The sequence below is a fragment of the Piliocolobus tephrosceles genome, chromosome 7 (assembly GCF_002776525.5).
Source record: "Piliocolobus tephrosceles isolate RC106 chromosome 7, ASM277652v3, whole genome shotgun sequence".
NCBI classification, from domain to species: Eukaryota; Metazoa; Chordata; class Mammalia; order Primates; family Cercopithecidae; genus Piliocolobus; species Piliocolobus tephrosceles.
Window position 1 is genome coordinate 2,925,790 of NC_045440.1, and position 25,210 is coordinate 2,950,999.

The window sequence follows — 25,210 nt, forward strand, 5'->3', positions numbered from 1 at the left end:
ATTATCACTTATTTCTGTTGTTCTGGTTTCTTGATGAGTAATACTGTTAAGTCTTAAACTGAATTCCCATTCTTTATGTTTATCAGAATCGATCACTTTTCTTAGGTACTATTTATTTTTGCTTATCATGTCTAACTCTATGCTCTTTTCCTGCATATCCTAAAAGACCTCTCAAGGCTCACCTCCAAATCAACGTTTCCATTTTCTACACTGTTAATTTTGCTTCTTTCCACCTCCAGGAGGAATTTTAATCCTTTGATTGCATTTTTGTTTTTTTGGGGTTTTTTTTGCCATTCATTCTTATCGCATCTCTCTTTGTATCTTGTCTTCCTGACTTTTCATCTTAGCTCTGTGTGTGGTTTTCTGTAATTCATAGACCATGTCTTCCTGCAATCCAAGAAGTTTTTAAAAATTTATTTTGTTTCCTGTAGTAAAACTGTTTCACAGGGGGAATTTGGCAAAGTGGTGATGCCCTTGGAACAGTCACCATGCACTTGATAGTTTACAAATGTGTCAGCAGGGAAATTTGTGTTTCATTCTCATATACCCCAACATCTTACACTGGAGGGAAAGGTAGGTCTTCGTTTTTCAAGGTCTGGGCTCTTTTAGCCCTAAAGTGTTTTAGCCCTACACAGCTCCTTCATGTTCCGGGAGCCTCTGGAGAAACTGCTTCCATAAAGCATTTGTGTGGGAATTCTGGGCCCTCCCCAAGAAGGGGCCAGAACTGTCCAAGAGTGGGAGGAGTCCCAGCCTGGTACTTCTGTGGATTTACAGAAAGATCTACCCCAGAAAGGGGGTGAATCCCCACAGTCTGTGAGCTGTGGGACTTAAGTTTCTGCAGGTGGTAGGACACCCCATCTGAGTGCAACATTCTGGAAGAGGCGTCTCTCTGGGGGGTGCATGAGCTTCATGTCAGGCCTGCTAAGTGGGCACCACCAAAGCTGGCCTTGAGTAGTAGCTCCAGTGTGTGGTGAGGACCTGACCTGCACAGAGGCTGGGCTGCAGAAGGAGCAGTGCTAAGGGCTGTGACCACAGAGTCGAGGAACAAAGGGCCTGTTCCCAGTTGCATGAGCTACATAAGCCAACTGACATTAAGCTTCTTGCTGGCCTCAGTAGGTGGAGGGTTCAGATCCAGATTTCACTGTATTTAGAATAATCAAGAAATGTGACTTTTTTTTTTTTTTTTTTTTTTTTTGAGACAGAGTCTCGCTCTGTCACCCAGGCTGGAGTGCAGTGGCGCAATCTCGGCTCACTGCAAGCTCTGCCTCCCGGGTTTACGCCATTCTCCTGCCTCAGCCTCCCGAGTAGCTGGGACTACAGGCGCCGCCACCTCGCCCGGCTAGTTTTTTATATTTTTTTAGTTGAGACGGGGTTTCACCGTGTTAGCCAGGATGGTCTCGATCTCCTGACCTCGTGATCCACCCATCTCGGCCTCCCCAAGTGCTGGGATTACAGGCTTGAGCCACCGCGCCCGGCCAGAAATGTGACTTTTTTGCACTTGGGTTTTGTGGAGCAAGTCATCCTGATTATACATAAATATTGTTCCAGCAAATCCTCAGAATAACCCTACCAAGCAGGCATTAGTATTCCCATTTTGCAGATCTGGAAATGGAGGCACAAAGTTGGCAGGTTATTTCCCCTACGTCCACAGCTCACTGTGGCAGAGTCAGCATACTCATCCAAGACCACCAGGTGACTGAGCTCTTGTCTTACGCTTCACTGTCTCTAGGGCATGAGGGTTATATGAGTCTTCAGCTTTTTGTCTTTCTTCCTAGGAATTTCAGCTGGAAGTTAAATCAGAAACTTCCTCACTTATTTTGCAATTGGTTCCTTCTTTTCATAAACCATGTCTTGGGACTGTTCCTAAAAACTGATAAATAATGCTGATTTATAAGAGGGGAGAATGACAAAGAGAATTGTTTATTTACTAATATTACAAAATTATAAGACAGAAATTTCTAGATGTTATAAACTAAAGAGGAATACTTTTAAAAAGGAAGAGGGAAGAAAAAAGAATGAGGGTTAAACTCAGGGAAGAAAGGATAAGTTAGTTCTCTTTATGGAGCAAAGGACCACAAGTAAGAGACAAACGGCCCTCCACTTGGGAAGACTCTGCATTTGAAAATGACCAAAGAATTAACAGAAAGAAAATGGGAATGGCGCCAAAGATCTTTGTTAAGCCTGAATGTATGGTTGTAGCAATCTCTAAGGTTTAGATGGAAATAATGGCAAAGTTTGGCTTTGTATATTTTATAGTCCTGGCTATCTACCAAGTAAGACTCATACTAACAGTGAGTTATCAGGTTGTTGTTTTTGGTGAAGAATAATTGTATAACAAACTCGAGTAGCCTTTATAACAAATGCGCTATTGTCCTGTGCATTTTATTATATAGTAGGTGAAATAACCTCATTAGACAGTGGCTGCCCCTCTGCCCTCTGAGATGCGTGTCTCCTCAGGCACACAAGCCAGGAGATACAGTGAAGGAATAATCTCAACGTGTGTGACCTCCTACTTTTAACTGCTCCATTTCCAACTCCAAAATGGCCTGTCGCTCTGCATTGAGAAATCTTTAACATGAATTTTGAGAAGGAAGAATGCAGTCTTTAAGTTGTGATTCCCTAGAGGATATCAAATAATCATGACGAAAACCATGAAGTCAGTTCACTTCTGACTCTAAATTTCAAAGAAAAAGAGGAGTGACAGAAAATCAAAGGCTGATGGAAAACATAGTGGTGTACACTTAGGACTCATTGTACATAAACACTTTGTTTTCCTTCATCTTTCAAGTGAATCATTGCTTTCTTAATATAAATATATATCATTGCATGGTTGTAAGTATGATCCAGGCAGTTTTGTAAATATCAGGATGGAACCAGCTGAAATTGCTTATACACACTCTGAAGTGCTTGCAGTATCAGAGTCACTTGATTCCAGAGGCATGCAAAAAAATCATCCCAGACCTAATGCACAAGGCATGCAATAGCCAAGTGGTCAGTTCCAGCCCTAAAAGTAGCTTGACATATTTTTTTCCTCACAAAAATGCATGCCACTTGTCATGAAATTCTGCATGCAATTTTGCTATGCCTTGCATTATATGTACATAAAGTTACATGTTTAAATATAATTAATGACCACACTAGTCATGATCAGAGGATGAATAAGCAAAGAATATAAATATATACTGGCTCTACCTAATGGTATTTAACCTTTGGAAGGTGGTATTCCTTGGTTTCTAGCCTCTCCACCTTCTCCCTGACCAGCCACCACTTAATACCATTTAAGTCAACAATATGGGTTACGAAGTCCTTATTCATAATACAAACTGGCTGTGTACTCTGAGATTCAAAGCTGAAGCACTAGATAAGGTGTGCAGCTATTTTTACCCAGGCATACAGTAAATGATTCATTCGTAACACTTCTCATATGGCTATTTTGCAAGATGAGATATAATTTTCCCCAAGTCCACAAACCAAGACCTTATTGAGACTATTTAACTTAATTTTCCCCAGCAGCAAGAACGAAAGGTCAATAGTAAACTTTCTAAAAGGTTGGTATTCAAATCTAGCAATATGCATCCAGCCTGAAGAATATCTATACTCTGTAGGAAATAGCCAGGAATGTGGACAAAATTTAAATATGAAGATGCTTATTGAAGTATAGGTTGGTGCGAAAGTAATTTTGGTTTTTGCTATTGCCTTTAATGGCAAAAACAGCAATTACTTTTGCACCAACCTAACATATTTACAATAAAGAAACTTTGGGAAGAAAAATCTACGTGTCCCACAATAAGAAAATAGTTGGCCGGGCGCGGTGGCTCAAGCCTGTAATCCCAGCACTTTGGGAGGCCGAGACGGGCGGATCACGAGGTCAGGAGATCGAGACCCTCTCTGGCTAACACGGTGAAACTCCGTCTCTACTAAAAAATACAAAAAACTAGCCGGGCGACGTGGTGGGCGCCCGTAGTCCCAGCTACTCGGGAGGCTGAGGCAGGAGAATGGCGTACACCCAGGAGGCGGAGCTTGCAGTGAGCTGAGATCCGGCCACTGCACTCCAGCCTGGGTGACAGAGCGAGACTCCGTCTCAAAAAAAAAAAAAAAAAAAAAAAAAAAAAAAAAAAGAAAATAGTTAAATTAATTATGATCTCTCTATGTGAAAGAATATTGACATATTTTTTCTCACAAAAATGCATGCCACTTGTCATGAAATTCTGCATGCAATTTTGCTATGCCTTGCATTATATGCACATAAAGTTACATGTTAAAATATAATATGCAGCCACTAAAAAGCATATGTCAGGAAAACTGTAATACTAATATACTCAAAATGAGAAACAGTCATGAACAAAAATCAAGATATTAAACTATATATACACACTATGATTCAGATAATATAATGTTTATGTACAGACTAAATACTGAAAGAAAATATAGTGAATGATATTGGTGGTTATCATTGGGTAGCACTAATTCTATTTTCATCTTTATATTTTTCTGTATTTTCCACAATGTCTAATACTAATACAATGTCTTCGAACAACTTGGGTTTGAACTGCATAGGTCCACTTACATTTGGATTTTCTTCTGCCTCTGCCACTTGTAAGACGGCAAGACCAACCCCTTCACTTCCTTCTCCTTCTCAGCCCACTCAACCTGAAGACAACCAGGATGAAGACCTTTATGATGATCCAACTCCACTTAATGAATACTAAATATATTTTTTCTTTTCTTTCTTTTTTGAGACAGGGTCTTGCTCTGTCGCCAAAGCTGGAGTGCAGTGGTGCCATTACGGCTCACTGCAGCCTTGACCTCTCCAGGCTCACATGATCCACCTACCTCAGTCTCCTGAGTAGCTGGGATTACAGGTGCACACCACCATGCCTGGCTAACTTTTTTTTTTCTTTTTTTGGAGATGGAGTTTCGCTCAGTTGCCCAGGCTGGAGTGCAGTGGCACGATCTCGGCTCACTGCAAGTTACACCTCCTGGGTTCATGTCATTCTCCTGCCTCAGCCGTCCAAGTGGCTGGGACTACAGGCGCCTGCCACCATGCCTGGCTAATTTTTTTGTATTTTTAGTAGAGATGGGGTTTCACCATGTTAGCCAGGATGGTCTCGATCTCCTGACCTCATGATCCGCTCGTCTCGGCCTCCCAAAGTGCTGGGATTACAGGCGTGAGCCACCGCGCCCGGCCTAATTTTTGTATTTTTATGTAGATACAGGGTTTCACTATGTTGTCCAGGCTGGTCTCGAACTCCTGGGCTCAATCAATCTGCCCACCTGGGCCTCCCAAAGTGCTGGGATTACAGGCATGAGCCAACGTATTTTCTCTTCCTTATGATTTCCTTAAGATTTCCTTTTCTCCAGCTTACTTTATTGTAAAACTATAGCATAGAATACATATAACATGGTCAGGCGCGGTGGCTCAAGCCTGTAATCCCAGCACTTTGGGAGGCCGAGATGGGCGGATCACGAGGTCAGGAGATCGAGACCATCCTGGCTAACACGGTGAAACCTCGTCTCTACTAAAAAAAATACAAAAAACTAGCCGGGCATGGTGGTGGGCACCTCTAGTCCCAGCTACTCGGGAGGCTGAGGCGGGAGAATGGCGTGAACCCAGGAGGCGGAGCTTGCAGTGAGCCGAGATCCAGTCACTCTACTCCAGCCTGGGCGACAGAGCAAGACTCCGTCTCAAAAAAAAAAAAAAAAGAAGAAGAATACATATAACATACGAAATATGTTTAATCGACTATTGATGTTTTTGGTAAGGCTTCAGGTTGACAGCAGGCTATTGTAGTGAAGCTTTTGGCAAGTCAGACTTATATGTCTATTTTCAACTGCACAGAGGGTTGGTGACCCTAGCCCCCACATTGTTCAAGAGTCAACTGTAATCATAAAAAAGAAAAAACAACACAAATTAAAGAAAATATATCACGCTCACACAAAGCACTGCACAAAGTATGAAGTTGTAGAATAAAAGCAGTTCTGTAGTCACATAGCTTTCAAACAAGTGATCCATTTATCAACCTCACTCAGGAACTCAGAAGCCCTCAACAGTAAGAAAAAATGCCCTAATGGGCTCTAGGAGCTTTGGTGTGTAAAATACTTGAGATCTTCTCACATGCTAAGGACACATTATCTGCAGACAGAGGCTTATAGAGTTCCTTTGTAAGTATTCCTCTGCCTGGCCCCATAAAACATGACCTTGCAAGTCAACGTCAGTCAAATCTGAGAGAGGGGCAGGGGGCCCCAGGTAACATAATGCACCAGAACATGTCTGCGGCTCTGACAGGTGCAAACAACTCCACTCGGCTAAATATAAATTGACTCGGGCAGTTTGGAAGCAGTCTTTCCCACTTGCTATTCTAATCAAGCAAAAGAATGTCCTCTTCTTTAGTAGTTCTGACTCCCAAGGCTGGTTATTTTTATTTAGATTAATTTTGTAATCATTTTCATTCAACGAGAAGCATGTTAGAACTCAAAAAAAAAAAAAAAAAAAGATTTCTCTTCCAAAATCTCCGATGAGAATAGGACTAGGTTTGAGCTGTTTTTGAAATGCATTAAGTTGAGAAGGAGGTAAAACAAATACAATCCTTTTTCAAACTTTCTGGATGAGCAGAAAGCTGATGTGAACACATGTATAAAGGAACATTGTTTAATATTTAAGCCAGAAAGAGAACCTAACTTTTAATCAGCAGAGTAGAAATTCTTTGGGTACTTACTGAACTCTGTGTCTCTGCCAATTCCTGCCATGTTCCCTGACATGACCCTTTAACTGTAACTCCTCCTCCAGGATCCCAGTGGTCACATCTATAGAATCATCCTCTGGTCATCCCCATTCCCCACCCACTCTGCTTCTAAACACACAGGGTCTTCCTCTTAACTCTCCTAAACACAGAGACTTACCTTAACATACATTTATCCCAAATCAATATTTTTTAGCCTATGAGCTTCTCAGGGGTAAAATTACATTTCACCTATTTTTCCATGTTCAGCATCCAGGCTTAAGGAGGTTCCTTAGTAATATGCTGTTGAATAAATGAATGAAGAGAGGACTGAAGTAGCCATACATGAGCCTAAATGCAAGGAAAAAGATGGACAGTGCTACCACTAATAGCCATGAAAAAGAACAGTTTATGGAAGAAGAATAATTTGCTATGCTTAGCCACTGCTGTTTTCTGGTTTCGTTTTTTTTTTTTTGGTTAGGGGAGGAGGGTTATTAAATTAAATTAAAGCTGAAACCCAATGCCAGATATAATAGAAAGAACTTGGTGTGACTGATGCACTAAGCATTGAAATTTTCCATTTTCATTTTCCCCCTCTGTTGCCATAAAATGAGAGGGTGAGGCAAGATCGTGTCTGAGGGTGGGTCCAGCTCTCAGGTTCTGGAGCTCTGGACTGCTGGGTCTCCTGCTGAAGCTGGAGCTTGCATCTCAGCTCTATGCTGAGGGCAAAGATGCCACCCTCCTACCTACTAAGTCTGTGGTGTGCCACAACTAATTTTAACCCCTCTCTCCTGGTCTGAAATAGTCATCTAAACCACAGAGGAAATTATTGACCACGGTTTCCTAGATCTATGTAAGAAAAATCCTTCCAAACCCTAACGCTACAAAGCTGTATTTACCCGTCCCAACTCTTTCCCGGTGTGGTTCGCATTACCCTTTGCCTGCATAGGTTTTGCAATACTTGTTGGCTCTTCATCTTTGCCTACTCCTCCGGCATGCTCACTACACCTGAGAAACTTAGCTAGTACTTGGCTTAACAATCTTCAACCTACTCATCACCTAACGAGAGGGTTTAAAGTTGGCAGAGGGAATATTGCACAGAAGCGCTATTTGCCAACCACCTACCAATAGCTGATTTCACAGGTGGTCCCTTATCAGATCTGCCCATCGGAAAAGAAGGAAGAAGATTAATGATCACCCTTCAGACACCACAACTCCCTCCGGGGAAGCTCTCTATAGAGCTAAAGGCTTGTTTTGGATTATTGTCGCCGATTACTGTTTGACGCTTGCATTCCTAGTAAAATTGGAAGCTGAGCCTATATCCCTTAGAGCAGAAATTCCCAAATTCCATATTCAACATAATGAGTTTTCCGAAAGCTAAATATATCCAATGGGATAGACTGGCCTTTACATCCTTCCTGCATTTCGTTGTTATTGCTATTAAAGGGTACTTTGAAAAATAAAAATAAAAGAATAGTAACAGAAGGCGGTAGGGTTTATTTTCATGTCTTTCTTGGCAGTTTAAAAAGTTGGCAATCCTATATCAATTTCTAACTTTTTTTCTAAAACTTTACTGGTCATTAAAATTAGAAAACTGGTAGCCTTATGCCTAAAGTGGCTAGTTCAGCTCAAGTTACATGTAAACTGAAGAAAGGAGAGCCTGTGATTCAAACTCTTTAAGATCATCATTTTTTTTTTTCTTTTTCTAAGATCATTTTCTATAGATCTCAAGGTGCGTAACACGTATCACGGAGGCCCTGTAGATTTAGGTAGTGATTATAACAGATTCAAGTCAGGAAGTTTCTTCTAAAGTATACCTACCTGTGAAACCCTCCATATCTGGCGCGCTCTGTGCCACGGGTGTCAGACTTTTGCAAAAGCCCTGTCATTCTAACGGGACGCTCTCCCGTAGGAAGTTGCCCCTGCCCCCTGGCGCCCGTTCTGGGGCTTCTGATGAAACGGCGGCCCACCACCCCCTTCCAGACCCTGGCCCGCAGCCGGATCACTCCGGGCGCGCTGCCGATCACGTGGCGAAGTGCTGCTCCCAGGCACCATGGCTGCGCGCCCATTGGTCGGCGGCTGGGGTCCCGGGCGTGCCCATTGGCTGCGGGGGGCGTTCACGTGGAAGGGGGCCTGGGATGGAACCCGGGGTCCCGAGAGGTGGCCGGAAAGTTAAAGGGGGCAGCGCGGCCGCGGGGAGCTCGAGTCCCGGGTGACTGCTGGAGGGAGGAGGTGAGCGCGCAGCCCTAGCGCACTGACGGACGTGGCCGCCGGCGGGGGGCGCGAACCCGAGCCCGGCGCCCAGCTCGTGCGGTCGCGGCCGCTGTCCCTGTTCCCCCAGTGCGGATGCTGCCGTAGGCTGGCGCGTCTGCCCTCGGGACTTATGAGCTGAACCCGGTACGTACCTCCCCAAGCCTCGAGTCCGAGGGAAGGGCCGGGGACAACAAGGCGAGGGCGTGCAGCGGGGACCCGTTTGGGTTCCTGTCACCTACATGTTCACCGTGCGACTTGCACTGGCACATGGGGCTGGAACACTCTAGGGAGCTGGCCCGAGGGAGCTGTTGCTTCATCGTGGATAGGGCGATCCAGGGACTGCAGCTGGTCCACGTGCTCCACCGCGCTGCTGGGCCCGGCTGCGACCGTGACCCGGGAGCTGCGGCTGCGGCGCCTGATCCCTTTGCCACCTGTTGTTCTGGCTTCGGACCTAGCACAAGTTCCCAGCCCCGGGTCCTGACAGGTCTGGAGACGTCTCCAAAGTTGGCTAGTGGGGTTTGGAGATTAAAGACAAGCTGCGTCGTCTCTCTCCGGGCCTTAGTTTCCCTGTAAAACGCGAGGAAATACAGTCGGTAGGCTCTCGGGCCACCGAGGGCGACAGGACCGAGGACGCTCCCGGTCCCGGGCTGGCGGAGGCCAGGCGGCCGCGCGGGGGTGCTGGTGTCCCGCGGCTTGCTCGGGCCGGGGTGGCCCCGCTGCCGGCCCCGCCCGGGTGCGATAACGGGCTCCTCCTTCTCGTCGTCTTCCTCCCCCCGCCGACATCTCCGGGAACCCAGCCCAGGCCCTGCCTCCCGGACACACCGACGCTCACGTAGTCGCCCTTGCCACAACCCTGCGGGCTCTCCGATGCGGCGAGCGAGCTGGGGAGGGGGCTTCTCTGCGGCCCAAAAGGTGGGTGCCGCGCGAGGCCAAGGAAGCTCGTAGGGAGGTTGGGGCGGAGTGCAGCCCTGGCCGAGCTGGACGGAGGGGACAGGGTCGGAGAATAACTGGTGGGATCCTCCAGCCTGGAGTGCACTGGCCTGTTCCTGCCTCCCTTTGGAATCCAAAACAAGGGGTGTGGAAGGCACAGTAGCTGCAAAAGAGGGAGTGGGGGCCGGTAATGACGTACTGGAATATTTGGGGCCTGTCAGAGCATTGTTTTCTGAAAAAGAGGAGAAAACAGAGGAAAGACTGGACTTGGGATCTTGGAGACTTGGAAGGTGTTGGAACCTGTGGTCTGAGCGGCGGGGCCTGCCTGGGAGACCCAGGGTGCAGCAGAAGAGACAATTAGGGCTTTGGGCTGGGAGGAAGACGAGGAGAGGAGGAAATGGTTCCTTGGGCAGAGTTGTCCAGGAGCCAAAACTAAAGTGAAGACAGCTGGAGGACTTACCACAAAAGTACAGTTGAGGTATTTAGGGAAAAAAGTTAGTGGGAAGAGAAGCGGCACCAGGCGTGGGTCGCAACATACAATGTCAGGGCCAGCAGGGGCCTTGGAGGGGGACCTCAAGCCCAGAGCCACTGAGTGACTCGCTCCAGCAGCAAAACAAGGTGCGGGCATTCTTAGCCTAGTGCCCTGTTTTCCCTCCTACGTTTTCAGACGGCAGGGGCCGTGTCATTTGAACTTGCCTCTTTCCTAGAATATGCAACCTCATTCACAAATATCAAGATTCTTTGGATGATGGGGACAGGATCAAGGGGTACACGTAGCCTTTAAGGCTGTGAATAGGGCCCCATGGTCTGAATACAAGGGGGAAAGACGTGCACTCTCTTCATGCTGGATCAGTGAAACCTTTTGGAAGGGAACACGGAATTAATCGTTGGAGGGAGGTAGATGGCCATGGCCTTAAAAATGAAAATTATAACCTGGTCGTGAATGTTTACTGAATGCAGTTTGGCAGCTTTCAGTGTTCCTGGTGGGTTCCTTGTGCATCTTATTTTTTGTTTCTTTATTTGTTTTTGTTTATTTATTATTTTTTGGGGGGGGGGGATGGAGTCTTGCTTTGTCGCCCAGGCTGGAGTGAGTGGCGCGATCTCGGCTCGCTGCAAGCTCCGCCTCCCGGGTTCATGCCATTCTCCTGCCTCAGCCTCCCGAGTAGCTGGGACCACAGGCGCCAGCCACCACGCCCGGCTAATTTTTTTTGTATTTTAGTAGAGACGAGGTTTAACCGTGTTAGCCAGGATGGTCTGGATCTCCTGACCTGGTAATCCGCCTGCCTCGGCCTCCCAAAGTGCTGGGATTACAGGTGTGAGCCACTGCGCCCAGCCTTTTTTTTTGTCTTTTCTTATCAGAAAAGAGAGAGAGAGAGAATTAGAGAGAGAGCGAGAGAATGAGAGAATGGAGGGGATAATGTCGTGGCCCTGATACATAAAAGGTTTCCTCCCTATGAAAGGTACAGGCAGAAAGTCAGTAGCCCAGCTGCCTGAAACCGTGAAGGTCATGGGGTTATTTTCTGTGTGCGTCTGTAGTTATCACCATGGCTGTCTCACCTTGGCCAGCTGTCTTGAGAAGGTGTGTTGTCATGAGTGGAACAGAGAAAGCATTTATGCAAACCTATCTCCATGATCTGTTAGGCTTTGCCCTGGCTTAGCCATGAACACCGATATCTACCCTCAAGCGTGGCCCAGTCCCTCACCAGGGACACTGATCCCTGAGCTCTGAGGCATCTCTATGGAAGCAAGTGTCTGAGAATTCATACCTACATGGCAGCAGCACTCATACACACTTGTTCCTATCCTGCAACTGGTATCACATCCTGAATCCCGCTCTCATGGTTCAAATGTATATCCATAACTTCTGGTTCTTTTGTTTTCCCCTGGCCAACGTTGGTGACTCATACTCCCTGGCCTTGGAAAAGGACAGAGCTGGAGTAGCCAAAGAGTCTCTCAGGAGAGGAGGCTGGGCTGCAGCCTGGTGCATCCTGTGTTGGAACCGATCATTTTCATGTCATTTGTAAAAGAAGCACCTGTCCAGGTGCCTTCTTTTCAGGAACTTAATATTACCTTGCACATCTCAGTTGCTAGGAGTACTTCTGAATGGCGGCAGCCATCCCTGTCACAGACTGCTGGGGTGTTCCTGAGCAGGTCAGGAAAGCCTACACCAAACCAGCATTTTGGTGTGCTGATTCTTGGAGAATGACCAGGTACATAAAAGCTGGAAGCTATCTGTGGGATAGGCCAGGTGACTGACAGTCGAGTCATACCCCAGATTGAGGTCACACAGGTTAATGTCCTCACCTGCAGTTATGGTGACACACAGAGTGAAGGGAGTCTAGACTGGGGTTGCTTGTGCAATGTCCCTGGGGTAGTAGTCCTGCAGGTAATCTCGGGCCATCATAACCTTACTTTTGCCTTTCATGGAAGAATCTTGCAATAGCAATTTGACTCCTGCAAGTGCTGGCAGCATTGTTTAATTAGCTCTGGCTCTGACTGCAGCCTGGCCTCTCCAAGCTGGACTTCTGCTTGTTCTTACAGTTTGGTGATAAAAGGGATCTTAGGGGCAAATTTATGCCACTGGGTTGAAACAGTGAAACTCTACCAAGGTCTTCAGCTAAGTCTCTTCAGCCTGCGGGATTAGAACTTGGGACATTGGCTCTAGTGTGCTGTAAGTGTGTATATTCTTTGATCCTTTTGCTTTGGAATTCTGTTTCCACAATATCTTGAGAGTTTCCAAGCTTTTTTCTAACATGCAGGAAAGCACGTAGGAGGTTGGTTTGCAGGCTTGTTGGAGGTGCAAAGAGAACTTGCAGCTGACTTGTGCTGACTCAGGTGAGGAGGAAGCTGTGAAGAGGAACCCCTCCTCCCTCAGTTTCACACCCAGATTTTTCAGGATGGGTAGAGTAGGGGTCACTGGGATGTCAGATATAGCCATTTGTTTGGTCTTTATACTTACTTAAAAACGAGGCTGGGTGTGGTGGCTCATGCCTATAATCCCAGCACTGTGGGAGGCCGAGGCGAGCAGATCATGAGGTCAGGAGTTCGAGACCAGCCTGACATGGTGAAACCCTGTCTCTACTAAAAATACAAAAATTAGCTGGGGGTGGTGGGACGTGCCTGTAATCCCAGCTACTTGGGAGGCTGAGGCAGCAGAATCACTTGAACCCGGAAGGCAGAGGTTGCAGTGAGCTGAGATCGCACCACGGCACTCCAGTCTGGGCAACAGAACAAGACTTCGTCTCAAAAATAAATAAAAAATAAAAATGAGACAAAACAAAACAAAGACACTACCTGTGTTAAAGTTAGAGCTGAGGGTATAATTCCAACACAGTTTGCAAAGGACAAGAATAACTAAAATTTAGACATTTTGTTAAGTATAGGATTTTTTTTTTCACATTGAACCTGTTAGTCAATCCACTGAACCTCTGCAAACCTACCTTGCCTAATTGAATCAGAACTTTCCTTTACAGAACAGTTACGTGGGTATAAGAACAGATAATTGAAAGCAAATTTGCCCTTAACATTTTCACTAGATTGATTTTATCAGAGGGGAAACTGAGACAGATATCCTTTAAAATGAATAAGTACCTGCATTCTGGCCATAAGTTATTGTTTTATTTGGTTCTGAATATGTGTATTTCTCCGACTGACCATCTGTAAGTGCTTCTTGCATCCCAGGGAAGTGCTGTACTTTTGGAAAAATGGGGTCAAATCTGATACGTGTTTGTCCTGTCACCCTTTTTCTTTACATGTTTGGTTAATCATAGTCAGAGGGTGAAAATGAGAGATTATTTATGGAACTGAACCAGTGGTCCCAGCTCTTTACAGAAGACACTTGGCATGTTGCCTGTCACTTCTTGGGGTGGCATGGCTGCTCGAGAGTGAGCTCCCCAACATGTTACCACACACCTACACCTGTGCCATAAGAAGGGGGATACATTGAGAGGAAATAGGTTTGGGGACTCATCCCGATCCTGTGTTCTGTGATTCTCAGACTTGAGATTTTAATCCTAGTTTTGTCACTCATTTCCTTAATTTAGTCCATTGAAACTGTGAAATCAAAATATAAATTTGCCATGATAATCAGAATGATAAAAAGTGCTCAGACTTTGGGAGGCTGAAGCGGGAGGATTGCTTGAGCTCAGGAGTTTGAGACCAACCTGGGCAACATGGTGAAACCCTGCCCCTATAAAAATTGAAAAATTAGCTGGGCATGGAGGTGTACACCTTTAGTTCCAGCTACTTTGGAGGCTGAGGCGGGAGGATCGCTTGGGCCCAGGAGTTTGAGGTTCCAGTGAGCTATGATTGTACCACTGCACTCCAGCCTGGGCAACACAGCAAGATCCTGTCTCACAAAAAAAAGTGCTCAGCTTTAGTGAGGCAATAGTGTTGAGATAGGTTTTTGGCATATCTTAAAATGTTTGAGGATTTTTTAGGTTCATTTTGTTCTGATGATAGACGCAATATTATTTTAGAAAATATAAGATAATATAAACTAGGAAACCAGAAATTCCTGAAATCTTGTCACCTAGGTATTCTGATTTTAAATATATCTCTAGTCTTTTTTCTCTGCATTTACATAATACAGTTGACCCTTGAACAACATGGGGTCTAGGGGAGCCTAGCCCCCACACAGTCAAAAATCCATATATAACTTTTGACTCCCCAAAACCTTCACTTCTAATAGCTCACTGTTGACCAGAGTCTTACCAATAACATCAAGAGTCGATTAACACGTATTTTGTATTTTATATGTAACGTATATTGTATTCTTATAGTAAAGTAAGCTAAAAGAAAGAAAATGTTAAGAAAATCAAAGAAAAGAGAAAGTATATTTACTATTCATGACGTGGACGTGGGTCATCATAAAGGTCTTCATTCTCATCCTCTTCACATTGAATAGGCTGAGGAGGAGGAGTTAGAGGAGGAGAAGGGGTTGATCTTTGCTGTCTCAGGAGCGGCAGAGGGAGAAGAAAATCTAAGCATAGACCGGGTGTGGTGGCTCAGGCCTGTAATCCCAGCACTTTGAGAGGCTGAGGCAGGTGGATCACGAGGTCAGGAGATCAAGACCATCCTGGCTAACACAGTGAAACCCTGTCTCTACTAAAAAATACAAAAATCTAGCCGGGCGAGGTGACGGGCGCCTGTAGTCCCAGCTACTCGGGAGGCTGAGGCAGGAGGATGGCGTAAACCCGGGAGGCGGAGCTTGCAGTGAGCCGAGATCTGGCCACTGCACTCCAGCCTGGGCGACAGAGCGAGACTCCATCTCAAAAAAAAAAGAAAAAAAGAAAATCGGAGCATAAGTGGACCTGCAAAGTTCAAACTCATGTCATTGTATTTTTTCAATGTCAAAATGCATTTTTTCACCCCAAGTCTAGTTTCTACGTACAATTTTATCTTCTCTCTCTCTCTCTCTATATATATATATAGACATAAATGTAAGTATAATTTTTTCATTTCATTTAAATCTTTTTTAAAAATAATGGCTTTAATGATGATATAAAATTATATCACATGGGCTGGGCTTGGTGGCTCCTGCCTGCAATCCCAGCACTTTGGGAGGCCGAGGCGGTGGATCACCTGAGGTCAGGAGTTTGAGACCAGCTTGGCCAACATGGTGAAATCCTGTCTCTACTAAAAGTACAAAAATTACCTGGGCGTGGTGGCAGACTCCTGTAATCCCAGCTACTCGAAAGACTAAGGCAGGAGAATCACTTGAACCCAGGAGGTAGAGGTTGCAGTGAACCGAGATCCTGCCGTTGCACTCCAGCCTGGGCGACAGGAGTGAAATTCTGTCTCAAAAAAGGAAAAAATAATAACAATAAAAATAAAAGTACATCACATGGATGTGGTACATTTGATTTAACCAGGTACCTGTTAATGGTCATCTAGGTTATTTTGTCATCTTTTTTCTGCCTATAATGTGGCATTGAACATTGTAGTACCTTCACCTCCATGTGTTTTTAATTCTTAGGATAAATGTTTCTATGTGATGTTAGAATAAAAAATGATAAAAAAAAAATTAGAAAGGTCGTGCCAATTTAGACTAATGACAATATTTGCATTGGTTGGGCACAGTGGCTCATACCTATAAATCCGAGCATTTTGGGAGGCCGAGATGGGAGTACTGCTTGAGTCCAGGAATTCAAGACTGGCCTGGGCAACACAGTGGGACCTCGTCTCTACAAAAAATGTTTTTTAAAAATTAGCCGGACATGGTGGCTTGTGCCTGTGGTCCTGGCTACTTGGGAGGCTGAGGTGGAAGGACCGCTTGAGCCCAGGAGGTGGAGGCTGCCATAAGCCATGTTCATACCACTTCACTCCAGCCTAGGTGACAGAGTAAGACCCAGTCTCAAAAGAAAAAACAGAAAAAGCTTGCATTATCTTTTAAATTTTTTTCCTAATTCAATAAATAAAAAACATACATTGTTTCTCATCTACACTTCTTAAATTAATGATAAGGTTGAACATTTTGCATATTTATAGGCCACTTTAAAATTTTTTTTCCTGAATTTTCTATTCACATTCTTTGCTTATTTTTCTATGTGGAATATTTGACTTTATTGCTTTGTAAGAACACTTTACATATTAAGGTATTAGCTCTGCTGCTATGCTTACTGTAAAATATTTTCACAGTTTGTCTTTAATCTTTTTTTGTTTTACTTATCATTTTTACTTATAGAAAATATAGTTTTTGTTAACTCAGATTTTTCCTTGTTTATCATGATTCTATTTGCTTTTTATTCTTATAGAGCCAATTTTTTACTTGTGGAAAAAACACTATTCACCTATGTTAAAGGCTTAAAAATACTAAATTGCTGGTTGTTTTTATTTTATTTATTTTTATTTTTTGAGACGGAGTCTTGCCTTGTCACCCAGGCTGGAGTATGTGATCTCTGCGCACTGCAGCCTCTGCCTCCTGGGTTTAAGCAATTCTGCTGTCTCAGCCTCCAGAGCAGCTGGGACTACAGGTGCACGCCACCATGCCCGGTTAATTTTTGCAATTTTAGTAGAGATGGGGTTTCACCATATTGGTCAGGCTGGTCTCAAACTCCTGACCTCAGATGATCCACCTGCCCGGCCTCCCAACGTGCTGGGATTACAGGTGTGAGCCCCCGCCCCTGGCCTGCTGATTCTTTTTAAAAGAACGGTATCCTGACATTAAAAACCTACCATAAGCTTAACGAAAGCAGGTTTGTGTCTGTCTTCACTATTGAATCCCAGTGTCTTGCTCGATGCCTGGCATAGAGGAAACACCCAATCTATATTTGCGGGATGAGTCCATTTCATTTGATCAGATTACAGCAAATATAAAGCCACAGTGAGATGTCACGTCACACCCATCAGGATGGCTATTTTCAGAAAGACCAAAGAAAATAAGTATTAGCAAAGACGTGGAGAAAAGGGAACCCTTGTCTCCTGTGGGTGGGAATGTAAATTAGTTCAGCCGTTATGGAAAACAGTAGGGAGGCTCCTCAGAAAACCGTAACTAGAACTACTCTGTGACCCGGCAATCCTACTACAGGACATAGAGCCAAAGGAATTGAAGTCAGTGTATCAGAGAGTTACCTGCACTCTTACGTTCACTGTAGCATTATTCACCAAGCCAAGATAAGGCATCAACCCAAGTGCCCATCATTAGATGAGGGAATAAAGAAAACATGGCGTATAAACACAGTGGAATACGATTCCACCGGAAAAAAGAAGGAAATCCTGTCATTTGTGCCAACATGGATGAAACTGGAGGATGTTAAGCGAATAAGTCAGACACAGAACGACAAATACAGCATGATCTCACTAATAACGTTGATTCTGAAAAAGTCAAACTCATAGAACCAGAGAGTACAATGGTGGCTACCAGAAGCTGGGGGTGGAGGGATTGGAGAGGTATCCTCTGGCCAAAGGATACAAAATTTCAGGTAGACAGGGAGGAATAAATTCAAGAGTACAATATGGTGCCTATACTTAGTAATGATATGTTATATACTTGAAAATTGCTGAGAGTGGATTGTAAGTGTTCTCACTGCAAAAAAAAAGTGTGATATAATGCACGTTAAATAGCTTGATTTAGCCATTCCACAATGTATACGTATATGGAAACATGTTGTACACCATAAGAATATACAATTTTTACTTCTCAATTAATAAAGTGTGGGCAGAGAGGCTCACACCTGTCATCCCAGCACTTTGGGAGGCCAAGGCAGGAGGATGGATTGAGCCAGGAGTGCGAGACCAGCCTGGGCAACATAGTGAGACCTGTCTCTACAAAATTTTTTTTTTCTTTTTTTTTTTTTGAGACGGAGTCATGCTCTGTCGCCCGGGCTGGAGTGCAGTGGCTGGATCTCAGCTCACTGCAAGCTCCGCCTCCCTGGTTCCCGCCATTCTGCTGCCTCAGCCTCCCCAGTAGCTGGGACTACAGGCGCCGCCACCTCGCCCGGCTAGTTTTTGTATTTTTAGTAGAGATGGGGTTTTACCGTGTTAGCCAGGATGGTCTCGATCTCCTGACCTCATGATCCACCCGTCTCGGCCTCCCAAAGTGCTGGGATTACAGGCTTGAGCCACCATGCCCGGCCCAAAAATTTTTTAAAATTAGCCAAGCGTGGTGACTTGCGCCTGTGGTCCCACTTACTTGGGAGGCTGAGGTGGGAGGATCATTTGAGCCTGGGAGGTCGAGGCTGCAGTGGGCTGTGATCACACCACTGTGCTCCAGCCTGGGCGACAGAGCGAGACCCTTTCTCTAAAAATACGTAAATAAATAGTGTCTATCTGTGGAAGACACCTTTTGAGTCATATAGGTTTGGGAAATCTTAAAACAGTATATGCCCTTTTAATTATCCTCTGTGGCACATTAGCCAACAGAAGGCCCCAAGAAATGCTGACCAAAAAACCTGTGCATTTAGTTTTAAAACTGGTGGGTTTCTCACTCTTTTGTTTGTTTTAACCTTGAACCCCACCCCCCAACTCGTCCCCCCCTCCCACAGCATAATCTTCCCTCAAACCCGTGTTGTGCTGGACCACACCAGAGTTAATCCTGACCTGTAGCCATGTGGGCAGAGATAAAAGGAAATATTGTTTGCCAGTCCCTGCTGGAATGATGCCTTTACACACCTGTCTGATCTGATCGCTCTGCTGTTTTCTTTCTTCTCCCTTTCCAGGGTTCTAGCCTATTCATCTAGCCCCATGATGGCTGTGGACATCGAGTACAGATACAACTGCATGGCTCCTTCCTTGCGCCGAGAGAGGTTTGCCTTTAAGATCTCACCAAAGCCCAGCAAACCACTGAGGCCTTGTATTCAGCTGAGCAGCAAGAATGAAGCCAGTGGAATGGTGGCCCCGGCTGTCCAGGAGAAGAAGGTGAAAAAGCGGGTGTCCTTCGCAGACAACCAAGGGCTGGCCTTGACAATGGTCAAAGTGTTCTCAGAATTCGATGACCCGCTAGATATCCCATTCAACATCACCGAGCTCCTAGACAGCATTGTGAGCTTGACGACAGCAGAGAGCGAGAGCTTTGTTCTGGATTTTTCCCAGCCCTCTGCAGATTACTTAGACTTTAGAAATCGACTTCAGGCTGACCACGTCTGCCTTGAGAACTGTGTGCTCAAGGACAGGGCCATTGCAGGCACTGTGAAGGTTCAGAACCTTGCATTTGAGAAGACCGTGAAAATAAGGATGACGTTTGACACCTGGAAGAGCTACACAGACTTTCCTTGTCAGTACGTGAAGGACACTTACGCTGGTTCAGACAGGGACACGTTCTCCTTCGATATCAGCTTGCCCGAGAAGATACAGTCTTATGAAAGAATGGAGTTTGCTGTGTACTACGAGTGCAATGGACAGACGCACTGGGACAGCAACAGAGGCAAGAACTATAGGATCATCCGGGCGGAGTTAAAATCTACCCAGGGAACGACCAAGCCCCACAATGGACCGGATTTGGGAATATCCTTTGACCAGTTTGGAAGCCCTCGGTGTTCCTATGGTCTGTTTCCAGAGTGGCCAAGTTACTTCGGATACGAAAAGCTAGGGCCCTACTACTAGTGACTGTGGGTGACAGGGCGTGGCAGAGCTGCCGCAGACAAGCCTAGCTCTGCCCACTGCGCAGTGGAGATGGAAGGCCAAGGAGGAGCAAAGTGGAGCTTCCATGAGGCCCAGTTTGGGAAAATAAAAGGATCCTCTTCACTTCTTTCTTAAACCAGCAAATCCAGCCAGGTTCAGATTACACAATTGGTGTCTCACTCAAAGAAGCACTGGTGGCTGGCGCGCTTTGGCACTGGGGCAGCCACGAGAGTCTGTGCAGGTCTGTGTTGGAAAGGGTACGGATGGGAACCAAGCCTGTGCAGTGCTGCTGAAGCTGTAGGAGCTGATGAAGCTGGAAGGATCTGTCCTCTGCTCTCCACTCAGAGGTGGGACATCAGTCACCAAAAGCCGTCAGCCCCAGCCACCTCGCGTCGGACCCTCACTGTTCGTCGTGTTCATCTTTGGGTGCTCTCTGCCAGCCAGGCCTTTCCTGCAAGCTGCTGCTTCCCCATCCACGTGTATCGCTGTGCTGTGACACACTGACCTGACGCGCATTTCCAATGCAGCTGCAGAAGAGAAATGGGATTGGCTCTTGTTTTCTGAAAGTTCATCTTTTGCATTTTATGTTTTTCCACAATTGAGCTGACGTTCAGGAAAAGATAATAAAGGCAAAATAGTTGGTGATTGAGACAGGCATTTCCTCCCCGCTCTTTTGACCCCACAGATATATTCCGCCAGTCATGGAAACCCGCTGGCTCGTGTGCAGTGGCGCAGATTGCAGGGTTCTGAGCAGGCAGGACCGTCATGAGTGGGGACATTTCCGCTTCTCCTCTTGCCTTCTGGGGGAGCTTTCTAAGTCCCCACATTTACCCTGAATCACCGGAAAAATCTGATTTTTCCCTGGAAAGCTCAATGACAAGATTTGTTTTAACTACTTGGCTGGTTTCATTCTTTACGAAAGAATTTTGGATCTCCCTTCCTGAAGAGTCGTCTTTTCTGCTGTGTTTAGGACATTTGATTTGCAGATCCATTATCTCCTCAAAACCTTCAGAAAATGGTTTTATCTTGACCGTGATTGACGATATCTAGAACACTTTACCGGCACCCAGGGACGTGGATTTGGGTGTTCTTATTTATGGTGTGTATGGAAAGGGATAGGAGAGAAAAACCTCACCCGAGTTCTTATAGGTTATTTTAAATGTTTGCCAACTCTGAAATTGCAGAGATTCATTGTTCTGAACCATATTGGACTAAAGTCTGTTGGTTGGTGCTGTTGTAAAAGAGACCTCCAGGGCCGAGTGTGGTAGCTCATACCTGTAATCTCCGCACGTTGGGAGGCCGCGGCGGGCAGATCACCTGAGGTCAGGCGTTCAAGACCAGCCTGGCCAACATGGTGCAACCCCATCTGTACTAAAAATACAAAATTTAGCTGAGTGTGATGGCAGGGGCCTGTAATTCAGCTACTCGGGAGGCTGAGGCAGGAGGATCACTTGAACCCGGGAGGTGGAGGTTGCAGTGAGCCAAGATCATCATGTCACTGCATTCCAGCCTGAGCAACATAGTAAAACTGTGTCTCAAAAAAAAGAGAGACCTTTGGGACAATCATTATCAGATAGACCCCAAACCTGTGATTTTTCTTGGGTAAGATTGGTGTTTACTTAGGGGTGCTTTAAACATATATTTTTACATGTATATTTGTAGGAAACTTTTTTTTTTTTTTCTTTCTATTTTTGTTTTGGGAGTTTGGTTAAATGACTCTTTTATTTTCTGTTTTGCCTGATCTTACTAAAGTGAAGTTTTCCTAAGGCAAGCAAGAAGAGGAGTAGAAGCACAGTTGCCTGGATTTGGAGGCACAGCTGTTAGGCTTTGTAAGCTAAGAGTCTTGTGCTTGGGTTTTCCAGATTAATTTGAAAAGACCTCCCATTGGTGGCTTTGTACATAACCAACAGGCAGATAGTGAGTGCCTTGGCTCCCAGAGTTTCGTGGTTGGGTTAGGTTGTTTTTGTTGTTGGTGGTGTTTTGTTCTGTTTTTGTTTTCATTTTTGAAGTTTAAGATGCCTTGACTTTTTAAATACTCTTAAATGCTATTCAATGTAATTCTTATTCCTAAAACTGGCTGTTCTTAGCCTGAATTCTAATGCTTTGTTTTTTTGTACCTCTCCCAGGTGGATAACACTCTAGGATTACATGATAATATAATTTTAGGGGAAATCACATTTTTACCTTACGCTGTTACTGGGCAGAACCATGTTTTATGTAAACATACCAGATACCGGGTAACAGATAGTACTTTAAATATTGTAAATTTGGTGATCAGAACTATTAATAGCATAAATCGAACTCAAATGGAACAAAACTATTTCATGTAGGTCCTGAATTTTACTTTGCATTAAGAAGTGCCCTCCCCACAATGCAGGAAAGGCACAGAGTGCACTGGCATTGACATGTTACCCAACTACAGATCATTCTGTGTTCATAAGAAAAAGGCCTGCAGCCGGGCGCGGTGGCTCAAGCCTGTAATCCCAGCACTTTGGGAGGCGGAGACGGGCGGATCACGAGGTCAGGAGATCGAGACCATCCTGGCTAACACGGTGAAACCCCGTCTCTACTAAAAAATACAAAAACTAGCCGGGCGAGGTGGCGGGCGCCTGTAGTCCCAGCTACTCGGGGAGGCTGAGGCAGGAGAATGGCGTGAACCCGGGAGGCGGAGCTTGCAGTGAGCTGAGATCCGGCCACAGTACTCCATCCCGGTCGACAGAGTGAGACTCTGCCTCAAAAAAAAAAAAAAAAAAGAAAAAGGCCTGCAGTGACTCTGTTTAATAAAGTCAGTTTAATTTTATCTAATAATGATCTTAAGACATTCCCATGTCAAAATTTGAAATATGAGAATTCAGTGATAACGATCTCTTCTAAGGCAGCCATAAACCCTCCCCACCACCCGGCTTTCTCCCAGCTCACCCTGGCTTTTTTTGCTGGGGGCGCTGGTTGCAAGACCCCAGCCAGCACACCTGGGATGCTCATCCCACCGCACAGTTCAGAAGGCAAGTCCTCACCTGCTCGCAGAGACCCTTCTTCTCCAATAAAAGACTCTACTTGCCTGGCTTTCCTCATCAGAGCTGTCATTCAGTGATGTATGGGGGTCTGAAAAATACTGCCTTCTATCTGGCTTCTGTTTACCACTCGCTCCCCTGCTACCCTCCTGCCACAAAGTCTTTTTCCTGTTGGCCCAGTTCTGTCCGGTGACATTCTCAGATGGCCTCAGGAGCTGCACTGATGGCTTCTGTCCTTGTTTGATAGCTCTTCATCAGCAGATAAGCCTACACACTTCAGAGGGTGACAGGTTCCTTAGCTGGAGACTTCATTGCAGCCTAACTTGTAGATTTGCCTTCAGACAGCGCTTGGTTATGGTAACAAGTGACCGTCGAGTTCCAGAATCTTTCCCAGGTTGCCCCAGAAAGACCAGCCACCTGTCACAGGTGCAGCTGTCCGGGAACAGGGAAGCAACTTCATTTTTGTTTTATATTTATTCCCTCAAGTGCCCTGCGGAGCATTTGCCAGCTGGGTACAATAAATAAGCTGGACTATATAAAGATAATTAATAAATAAGCTTTCAGTATCTCTTGGAAGACATGAAGCGTTTGAGTGGGTTTCTTTATTTAAAAAATTGTTGTTCTACTGGAGCTGGTGAGAAATAATGGAGCCGTGCAGTTCTCCAGAAATTAAAACAATTTCAGAGTCAATGGTAGAATTTAATTTACCTCTAAGATTTCATTTTAATGGTGGTAAAATATGATACATTTTTGGAAGATGTCAATTTGGAACTGTTAGGAGATTGCTTTGTGGTTTTGATCTTTTCAAACCATTTTCTTTCTGAAAAAAGGCATTAGCTGTAGTCACATGGACATTAAGTGGGCCATGTATGCTTACCAATCAAGAAAGTGTTCATGTTTTTGGATCTTCCCTCTCGATGGATAGGGGATGAAAACCTTGGTTGCCTTTTATTTGTTTCCTTTTCTAGAATTTCTCACCTGAATGTAGTCCTGGGAGAGTCCCGATCACGTCTCTCCTGACATGTTCACTGAAATTGGAGACAAGAAGTTACATGGATAATGGGATCCTGCAGGGTCACACGAAGACAATTTGGCAGCTTATCTTCATTTCCTGCAGTGAGACTACACATCTGGAACTGGGAAGGACAGCTGTTGTTACGGGCGGTTTTTCCTGGTCATGGCTGTAAAGCTCTGCAACCCACGTTGTAAAGCTGTGAATGTTTTCAGTCTTGTTGACGAGTTTTTAGAGACTGCTGGACCTCTGAGGGCTTTGAGAGCGCAGCTGTGAGGACGTTTCGCTTTTACTTCAATGCGAATGTAGAACCAAGGACTCATCTTCATTTTATACCTAAAAGTGCCTTGTCAAGAAATTTCTGCATGTTTTAAAAGATAAATATTTTTGTACACAAAGTTCAAGGGGAAATGCACTTTAAAAATCCCACGAATGGATGTTTTTTGGTGTGGTATGAGAGGTTTGTTTGTATCTCAAGAGCAAAAATGTAATAAAGGAAGACAAAACAAAACTGAAACTGTCCTTCTATTCTTAGAGCCAGAGGAAGTGGAGAAATATTTCAAATCGATATGTTTCCACATATCGATCTTAGGTTTCCAAAGACAAAGCTCACAGTCAATGGCTGAGTTAAAGGTGCAAGGCAGAGAGGAGATAATTGCTTTTTTTAAGTTGTCACATCTTAGCTGAGAAGGTAAGTTTTAGGGAAGAGATACAGGAGCTACTGTTGCTCTGCACCCATTTTTAATCACCCCAGGTCACAGGCATTCTTACCCTGTCATTTGCACTTGAAGTCCAGTGCAGACAGATGTATTCAAACAAAAGCAGGAAAACTGTTCTATTACAGCTTTTAACTGCTTGAGCAAACACACTGTAACCAGCAAAACAAAACAGCCCCTGATAGTGGATATTCACCCAAAGTGAGACGTGAGATTTCCAGAGCTGCTTTTTTCCAAAGTTCAAGACAAGATGCAGGCAGAGTGGGCTGGGAAATTGCATCTCGAAGTTCCATGTCAACAAGTCCTCTGCCACGCTGGGGAAGTGGGCGGTGGCTCTAGTGGAAAGGCGGAGTGTATTAAAGTTTAGCAGCTAGTGTGCAGACGCAAAAAAGTGAGCTCCATACGTCACTTTCTCCAGATGTTTACACTCTGCCCACAATTTGCCTTCACATGCGGTTTTAATAATCATTACCTAATCGTAAGTTGTGAGACCAACAAACACCTCAGGGA

At 45.0% G+C, this 25,210-nt stretch overlaps 2 protein-coding genes across 4 annotated transcripts in view; one reads left to right on the forward strand and one right to left on the reverse strand.

Moving 5' to 3' along the window:
* Nucleotides 1–25,210, reverse strand: part of ERI1 (exoribonuclease 1) — a 162,070-nt gene that overhangs the window by 8,001 nt on the left and 128,859 nt on the right. The window lies entirely within an intron of this gene.
* On the forward strand, nucleotides 9,734–24,495 carry PPP1R3B (protein phosphatase 1 regulatory subunit 3B). 3 transcript variants are annotated; one of them, XR_002734347.1, is made up of 3 exons: nucleotides 9,734–9,884; nucleotides 19,061–21,563; nucleotides 23,941–24,495. XR_002734347.1 is itself a non-coding variant. In XM_023225308.1 (2 exons), exon 2 carries the CDS (start codon nucleotides 19,086–19,088, stop codon nucleotides 19,941–19,943), a length of 858 nt encoding a protein of 285 aa, XP_023081076.1. In that variant the 5' UTR covers nucleotides 9,734–9,884; nucleotides 19,061–19,085; the 3' UTR covers nucleotides 19,944–22,535. The 3 variants fall into 3 exon arrangements, 1 of the variants encoding a protein (XP_023081076.1); XR_002734348.1 differs by having other exon boundaries at nucleotides 19,061–21,060; XM_023225308.1 differs by lacking the exon at nucleotides 23,941–24,495 and having other exon boundaries at nucleotides 19,061–22,535.